Source organism: Scylla paramamosain, chromosome 30, assembly GCF_035594125.1.
Source record: "Scylla paramamosain isolate STU-SP2022 chromosome 30, ASM3559412v1, whole genome shotgun sequence".
Classification (NCBI taxonomy): domain Eukaryota; kingdom Metazoa; phylum Arthropoda; class Malacostraca; order Decapoda; family Portunidae; genus Scylla; species Scylla paramamosain.
The window spans coordinates 5,752,023-5,761,100 of NC_087180.1; the positions used below are offsets into that span (position 1 = coordinate 5,752,023).

A 9,078-nucleotide genomic window follows, 5' to 3' on the forward strand; every position below is an offset into this window, starting at 1 on the left:
ACTGCTTGGCATCATAATTAATTTCCCATAAATATAAATGGCCACAGAGACCACAAAATGTGTGAAGTCAATGAAATAAAATTTTATTCGGAACACAGTTCGCAAATCATCTTAAACAAAAGTACATAATTGTATATATCTGTTCTACAAAACATAAAATATAGGGACCACAATATTTTAGTGTTATGAAAAATTTCACATCTTTCAGTATACTTCCATTCATAAGGATAGTTAATCCAATAATTAATGCATCTGATGTGAAAGCAAACTAGCAACAATGATGAAAACTCTAAAAATAAAATATGTTAACAAGTTAAGCCATGACTTGAGGCTGCAAGTCATGATAAAGTGACAAGAGTCAGGTGGTGTTGGTTTCATCAAACCACACCTCTACATTCACGAGATAACTTCTCTCACTTGCAAAACAAAGAAGAGAACATGTTATGTGCCACTCAAAAGTAAAAGAAAAATCATTCTAACTATAATATGAAAAGTAAGTTTTACTGGAGATGGCTTTATTCTGTAATAACAGTTCACTTTTCTACAGTCCTTGCCTGCCATTTCCACTTAGTGTACAATGAGCTTGCTTGTATGAAGTGTATTAAGGACACAACAAACTGTTCGCTATTATCATTTGCCACATTAAAGCTATGCACAGTGTACAATGAAGTACCAGCAGCCATCAGCTGTTGTTAGTTTCTAGTGGATGAGTATAGGTTTCCACTGGCATAGGCTATTTAATTAGACTGGCTTGTGGTATTGCAGCAACAAGGTAATAAATGATGCCAACAAAGGTTATAAGAGTGCTATCCCTCCCATCAAGAAATTACCTTAGATTAATCTAACTTACAACCTTTCAGCTCCAAACTGCGTCTGTATTTTACCACAAATGTACCCACCCTCCAGGTTTTCAGCAGATCCTCCAACCTGATCCCTTCATGCCTAAATTAAAGGAATCAATTATTTCTTTCCTTCACTATGAAAGTGAGAAAGAAAATAATTTTACTGAACACTGCTTATCACATAATAAGATTTTGTTACTTGTTATGTAACCAAGACAGTGTGTCAATAGAAATTAAAATACTGACTTAGCTGATAAAACAACCAACATATGCATGGACAGCAATTTGCATAATATACTGCACATATTGAAACATTCAGTTATGACTGAGTTAAGTTGTGAACTGGTCCGGATAACTGATCTGCGGTGGTGTTTGCTGTTCTCGCACGCACGTGCACACACACACACACACACACACACACACAAGATAATAGGTAAAAATTGAAAAAGACTATACCTAAACAGTATCTATGAAATGCAGTTTCCCAGATAAAAATAACATAATGAAGAATATACTGATGCTTGCAATGAGTTGTATGCAAAGGTGGTTCATGCATGAAACATCCACTTTTTTTTTTTTAAGGCTTGATAAAACAGATATAAAGGCAGCATAACACAAGTGTGACTAAAAAAAATATATGCAGCAACTAAGTATAAAGTAAAATTATGCAAATAGGCAAATACAACTACTGTACAAAAAATTCATACATCTATGTGCACACACAAAAATGCATAATATCAGCTGTCTTTACAAATGCACACTCTGCACTATGTGTGTGCTGTGGAACAATGTTTATACAAAAATTAATCTGCTCTACTCATCTCTTTTAGCTGCCTGTCTATTTTTTACTAGACAGCCATTCATTTATATTATTATTATTATTATTATTATTATTATTATTATTATCATTATGGAAAGATTAAATGTTGTCCAAATCTATGAATATCACATAGACAACTAAATGTAATTAAATCTTATTCATATCAAGCTAAGAATTTCATACAGACAACTACCACTTATCACCAAATTGTTTACCAACACACCATACCATTCTGTCCTCTCCTGCTAAGCCTATTTAGCAATGATTGATTTGACCACACCTATATCCAACTTCCCCCAGGTAAATTCTTTCCCCTCAAACATTCCATACACAAGTCTTCACTGAAGCTGGAACATTAATATACTATCACCTATCTACCTATTTGACCCTTCATTAATTTCTTCCTGTACAACTTTCATATCACCGCTGATGCATCCTCATCTTGTAATGCATCTCAAAAAACAAATTTGGTAACAATATTCACCATATAAGTAACAAGAAGCAAATATCTGCTTTTAAAAACTGCTTTCTTATTCTTGCTTCTTTGTACCATAAGAATACTTCAGGCTCAAACTCCTAATCTTATGTATCATAAGGTGTGGTGAGCCTGACTAATTTTGAATGAAACTCCATCATAGCAAAAGAAGTAACCTATTCTGAAAAATCACATAAGCAAAATAACAGTATTTTTTTTGTGATTTGCTGTACCATAAAAAAAATTATAGAAACACTGAACATGAATTAAGTAATATAAATATGTGGATGACCAACTTATCCCACCAGGTGAAGGCTGAAGGCTGACTTGACTAACTAAGGTCTGGTGATCACCATCTGCTTGAAAGAGCCTATAAAACCCTACCAAAAATATGAAATTTTGTTAATTTTCCATGAGCTGTGGACACAATCTGACCATGGTCATGATACATATTCACAGTTCATATAGGTAAAATAAAATATTCATCCTAATTTTCACATAAAATTTAACTATGAAACAACAAAAACACTGATATTCAGTGTAAATTTTCTTGTACCTTTTTCTCATATTCATTCAAGTTCCTAAACAATATTTCTCTTGTCTTACACCCTACATAGTCCAGTTAACTGCAGAAAACTACAGTTCATATAAAAATAATAATATTTCTATTTCCATATGAAATCAAACTAAACTAGTACAGTACCTACATACTGACCATGAACCCACTACTGAAAACCATAATTCATATAACAACATTTTTTCCTCTAATTTTCAGAACAAAAATGCAACTGCCAGAATATTTTCCCACCACTGCATATTGGTACACTGTTACTATAACCAAATAGTTTAATTAAAGTCATAATTCATATCAGAGATATATTTTCCTGATGTTCATTTTAAAATACCATATTGTTTGTGAATCCAAAGATTCAGAAGAGAAAGCAAAAAAATATTCAAGACTGATAGTACAACATACAACCCTACATCCTATATAATACAGTTTTTTGGCAAATGTGTATGTAGTACACTCAACTCTATGGCTTCGGTCTATATTTCCCACACTAAACTACTCCAGCTGTTTTATCATCAGTCTTAGAGTTTTAATGGCAAATATGAAAAACTTCAGTATTTTTTTTACAAAAGATACAGAAGTTATATCATCTACATTTTTCTAGTTAAAAAGATGGAAAGATGTATATTTTTAATTGAAAACATTATATGCCAGTCAAATGAGCAGTTTTGCCTTGATTATGCAAAACATTTTTGTACATTTCAAGACCCTTCTCAAAATTTTATTATCAAAACTGATGTCATAACTAACTTTTGCAAACAAATATTTGTGAGAAAAGGTTTTGGTCAGCATCACCAGTCCAGCTACATGACTTTGCAGCAGAGGAAATTACAGGGTGGCATTATATTCAGTTTGAAAATTTCCTTCACTATTACATTTTATGCAGCCCTCTTCACATTAAAACCTGCATTTTCTATTTTATGTAGGTGTACATACCTATATAGGCTATTGGCTTATACAAAACTAGAGTTAACCAACTTCTGCATGAAGAAAAAATGCAATAGCAATGATGTAATAAAACAACTAATGACTGGAGATCTTAAAAAATAAGGTAATACAAGTATGTATTAAACTCAAGCTACAAAATAATGGACCTGGGCATGTCTTGTTTCCACTTGACTTTCCATCTCTTTTGATCTCTGGTGGATTAACATACCAGTAGGTAAAAGTTTCTATGTATATGAAGGGTGGTAGTTGTGGTTGCAGTGATGACTGACACAATGATGACAGTTATTCTTGTGACAAAGGATAACAAAAGCAGAAGTGTAGTAGTGTTTGCAAGTGTTGTGACAAAGATGCCACAGGTAATGGTGGTGGTGGTTAGGGATGGAACCAAGAAGATTAACTAAATATTTCACATCTTTCAGGCATGAGCCCACTGCTTCCTCTCTCACTCTCTCTCTCTCTCTCTCTCTCTCCTCCTTTGATCATATAAGTTGTCTTTGCATCACAACTGGTGGCCCAGTGTGTTGCTTGAGGGAGTGGTGTGACCTGTGCCTGCCCCTACAGGTTGTATGAGGTGACCTCACAGAATTAATTAGGCCTGTAATGGAAGGGTAGGGGCATGGGGGTAAGCCATACAAATATTTTCATAATATGGCGGACAGAGAAAGAAAAGAATGTGGGAAGTAGGAGGCAAGAGTCAAAGAATACAATGAGAGAGAGAGAGAGAGAGAGAGAGAGAGAGAGAGAGAGAGAGAGAGAGAGAGAGAGAGAGAGAGAGAGAGAGAGAGAGAGAGAGAGGGAGAGAGAGAGAGAGAGAGAGAGAGAGAGAGAGAGAGAGAGAGAGAGAGAGAGAGAGAGAGAGAGAGAGAGAGAGAGAGAGAGAGAGAGAGAGAGAGAGAGAGAGAGAGAGAGAGAGAGAGAGAGAGAGAGAGAGAGAGAGAGAGAGAGAGAGAGAGAGAGAGAGAGAGAGAGAGAGAGAGAGAGAGAGAGAGAGAGAGAGAGAGAGAGAGAGGCAGTGGGCACATAGCTGAAAAATGGGAACTATTTTAGATGATACCCTTTTAATTCTACCACCACCCTTCAGATCAAAGCTTTTACATGCTGATAAGATAATCCAACTTGCATCAGAAGGAAGATGGAAGGTTGACTGCTAAATGGAAATGTTCTGGGTTCATCATTTTGTTGTTTGAAATTACAGAGTACATACTAAAGACAGCACAGAGGGCCCCAGCAATAAAGCCTGGCCATCCCAATTCCTTGACTAAACTAAAGTTTGGTCGTCAAGTATGGGATCGCCACAAAACCCAAACAAACCACACTTTCCACAGACCACAGGAAGAATAAAGTACAAGTCTAAGCAAAAGGGACTGATGGATGAAATGACAAACACGAGCAATGACTGGTCACCTCAATATTCAATTAACTTGCCACACTCAACTTTGTATTTACCAGCTCCCTTCAATCCTGTGGCCTCTAATCTGATGACAACTTATCTCCTGTCTTTTTTTTTTTTTTTTTGAAGACTGCCAGACATCAGGACTTAAAATTGAGAAAAACAAATGGAGTGAGTACAGCAGGCCATTGAACATAATCATATTGTCTTGTTTAGTACAGAAAGCCCAAAAAAGCTAATGATTTAGCTGCATGCATGTGTAAAAATGCCTTAATGTGCCCACGCTCATGAATCTTCAAAGTTTTCCACCATTTGGCTACAACTACAGAGTCACTCTCAAACTAAATTTATCGGTGTTGTATATCTCTCACCTAACTCCTCTGACTATAGAAAATTCTTTGACTACTTAACTTCCAAAGTGGAGCACATTCTCTCCTCCCTTTTGCAGAGATCTCCATTCTTGGAGACTTCAATGTTCACCACCAGCTCTGGCTTCCCTCTCCCTTCACTGACCATCCTGGTGAACTAGCCACTAACTTTGCTATCCTCCACGACCTAGAGCAATTGGTGCAGCACCCTACTCATATTCCTGACTGTCTTGGAGATACACCAAACATTCTTGACCTTCTCCTGACCTCTAATCCTTCTGTTTATGCTGTCACCCTCTCTTCTCCGTTGGGCTCCTCCAACCACAATCTCATATCTGTATCTTGTCCTATCGCTCCAATTCCTCCTCAGGATCCCCTTAAGCGAAGGTGCCTCTGGCATTTTGCCTCTGCTAGTTGGGGGGACCTGGGGAGGTATTTTGCTGATTTTCCTTGGAATGACTACTGCTTCCATGTCAGACACCCATCTTTGTGTGCTGAGCGCATAACAGAGGTGATAGTGTCTGGCATGGAGGCGTACATTCCTCACTCTTTTTCTCGTCCTAAACCTTCCAAACCTTGATTTAACACAGATTATTCTTGTGCTATACATGATAGAGAGGTGGCCCACAAGAGGTACTGAAGCCTTCCATCACCAAAATCTCATGCACTTTATATTTCTGCCCAGAACCAAGTCTGTTCTCCAACTAGCCAAAAACTCCTTCATTAACAAAAGGTGTCAAAATCTTTCAAGATCTAACTCCCCTCATGACTTCTGGCATCTAGCCAAAAATATCTCCAATAACTTTGCTTCTTCTTCTTTCCCTCCTTTATTTCAACCTGATGGCACCACTGCTATCACATCTATTTCTAAAGCTGAACTCTTCACTCAAACCTCTGCTGAAAACTCTACCTTGGACGATTCTGGGCTTGTTCCTCCCTTTCCTCCACCCTCTGACTACTTCATGCTACCTATTAAAATTCTTTGTAATGATGTTTTCCATGCCCTCACTGGCATAAACCCTCAGAAGGCTTATGGACTTGATGGGGTCCCTCCCATTGTTCTCCGAAACTGTGCTTCCGTGCTTGCACCTTGCCTAGTCAAACTCTTTCAGCTCTGTCTGTCAACATCTACCTTTCCTTCTTGCTGGAAGTTTGCCTACATTCAGCCTGTTCCTAAGAAAGGGTGTATTCACAGTATTCTCAATCATTCATCCCTTTCTCTGGTAAACTCTGGAACTCCCTGCCTGCTTCTGTATTTCCACCTTCCTAAGACTTGAATTACTTCAAGAGGGAGGTTTCAAGACACTTATCCTTCAATTTTTGACTCCCGTTTTGGACCTTTTCTAGGACTGGCATCTCAGTGGGCTTTTTTACTTATTGGATTTTTCTTGCCCTTGGCCAGTGTCCCTCCTACATAAAAAAAAAAAAAAAGTAACCAAACTGAATTCATTACTGAAAATAGCAGGGAATGTGAGGAGCCTGCAAATCAAAAAGAGCCCAGAGAACACCTGTTGAAGGAGGCTTAAGGGAAGAATATAGAAAGTGAGATGACTTTTAATATTATAAAAATAGGAGCAACACAAGAGGCAACAGACAGAAATAACTGGAAAAGACTCATGCATATCATAATGTTAACCCTGACACTTGGTAAACAGTGAAAGAAGTTTTTTTTTTTCTCTCTTTTTTTCTTTACCCATATGGACAGGCAAATAACAAACCTGCAATTCAACAAAAGCTTCTGGTGCTGCACCAACTGAAATCATATGTACAGTACTTGTATCTGACCCTTTAAATGAAGACAGCAACATATATGCATACCTAAGCTAACAATCCCAAGCCAACCCTTCAAGTTGGGCATACATCAAAAGCTTTCAAGGGCCTTGCCAGTGAATGTTTGTGTGGCCCTAAGGCTGAGGTACTGCAGTCTACATGACAGCACACGTGGGACTGTGAGTAGTGAGGCATGACAACTTGGTGCCGAGCCTTGAGTCAACCTACACAACACATCCACACAACCGAACTGATATCATTATAGTGACAGATATTTGCTTGGTACATACAAGAAATAACAAGCCTAGTGTGGTGCGGTGTGTGTGGCACCTCCCTGGTCTGTGTAGGGTGTAGTATAGGCCACTACTTCCTCAACTTCCTTTTTTACACACCTACCTACCTGGCTATTTCTTTCCTACCCAACCTATACTAGTTTTTCCTTCTTTTTTACCAAATTATATACAACAATTTTTAATATTAATAATAAGTGTTTATTAATAATTTTTATGTCTTTTCATTATTGGTTCCTGTATGGTTTTGTCTCTTATAATCACAAGTACCTTATTCCTGGATTACATGAGGTTACCTACCTCAGCTACACTGGGGATGGGTTAAGTTAGGTTAAATTATATTGCACTGAGTTGCATACCCTAACAATATGAACTAGCATGACAGAGCCTAACCTAACTCATACCCCAAGTGCAGCTGGGATAACCCATCATGTGGTCACTTTAATGTCTTTTTTTAACATTACATTTTTTTTTCATCCTCAGTGAAAGCACACACTGTTACTGAGCCGAGTGTAGTCTGTTTGAGTGTAGATGTACTGTGATAGGGAGTGAATGTGAGGGTGGTAGGAGTGTTTGGGTGTTATGAGTATTGTCCCTGCCCCTTGCCCACCACCACCATCCTTTGCTGGGGGCCCAAAATGCGCCGTGTGATGGGAGGTGGTGGGCGTCCAGCACACACCCACATCTAGGAACGGGGGCGCAGTGCAGGACGGCAGGGCACACCAGTACAGAGGGCGAGCAGTGTATCCTGGAGTGTGAGTGTAGCGGGTACCCCCATGTAAACAAGGGGGAGGGTTGATGAGAGGCCACGCCCGCCCCCCCTCACCTCTCATCCATCCTGGCGGTTCATTCCTCAGTGCAGGCTGGACGAGTGGCTGCAGTGTCATGTAGTAAAGGCGTGGTGAAGGGCTGGGCTGTGCTGCTGTAGTGAAATAGCGAGTGTTGACGCAGTGGTGAGCGGGGCAGCACTCACACACCGCTACGGACACCACACACCTGCACCACACTCCACTGCACGGTCTGCACACCTGTTAGCACTTTATATTCTCACACACACAGCCTCTAAGCATTGGCTATACGGTAACCGCCAAACAGTCCCCACCACTGTCACTGTCAGTCCGTCACGCTGGCCGCCATGTTGCCGCGGCACCGCCTACTCAACACAAAGTAGCGCCACTTCTTACCCCTTGCTGCCCTATGCTCCATTAACTCACTAATGCCTCTCTACCATTACCATAATTATGTTTTTGCGTAATATTAACCGTTTTTCACTTCAAAGTTTAAGTTCAAGTGCATTAAATATATCCTGGAATTAGTTCACTTGTAAGACCAAATAATTTAAGGATAATGCACAAGATTAAAAAGAAATGAATGGCAGTTTGAATATTTATATTTCAAAATTACTTTCCCTGAGGCACTGTAACATTTACACTAAATACTGACCGAAAAAACATTAATTGTCAGCTGCATTGGAAGATCGCGAAAATTTAACACTGCAAAAATTCTCTCTGACATCACTTAACAATGAGAGTTGCTCACTTTTATAATACAGTCAATTATTTTTCAATGCAAACGTGATTTATGCAACACTTTTATTCACTGAG

The 9,078-nt window shown here is 38.8% G+C and overlaps 1 protein-coding gene across 5 annotated transcripts in view; it reads right to left on the reverse strand.

Annotated features, from left to right (window-relative positions):
* LOC135116181 (rho guanine nucleotide exchange factor 11-like) overlaps positions 1-8,783 on the reverse strand; it is a 112,614-nt gene extending 103,831 nt beyond the window's left edge. For 2 of the 5 annotated variants that reach the window (XM_064033482.1, XM_064033481.1), the window contains exon 1: positions 8,301-8,783. In XM_064033482.1, the coding sequence (XP_063889552.1) occupies positions 8,301-8,311 (11 nt within the window). In that variant the 5' untranslated portion in view covers positions 8,312-8,783. The remainder of the gene's footprint in view (positions 1-8,300) is intronic. The other 3 variants (XM_064033480.1, XM_064033479.1, XM_064033478.1) reach the window with 2 other exon arrangements.
* Positions 8,784-9,078: the final 295 nt, after the last annotated feature.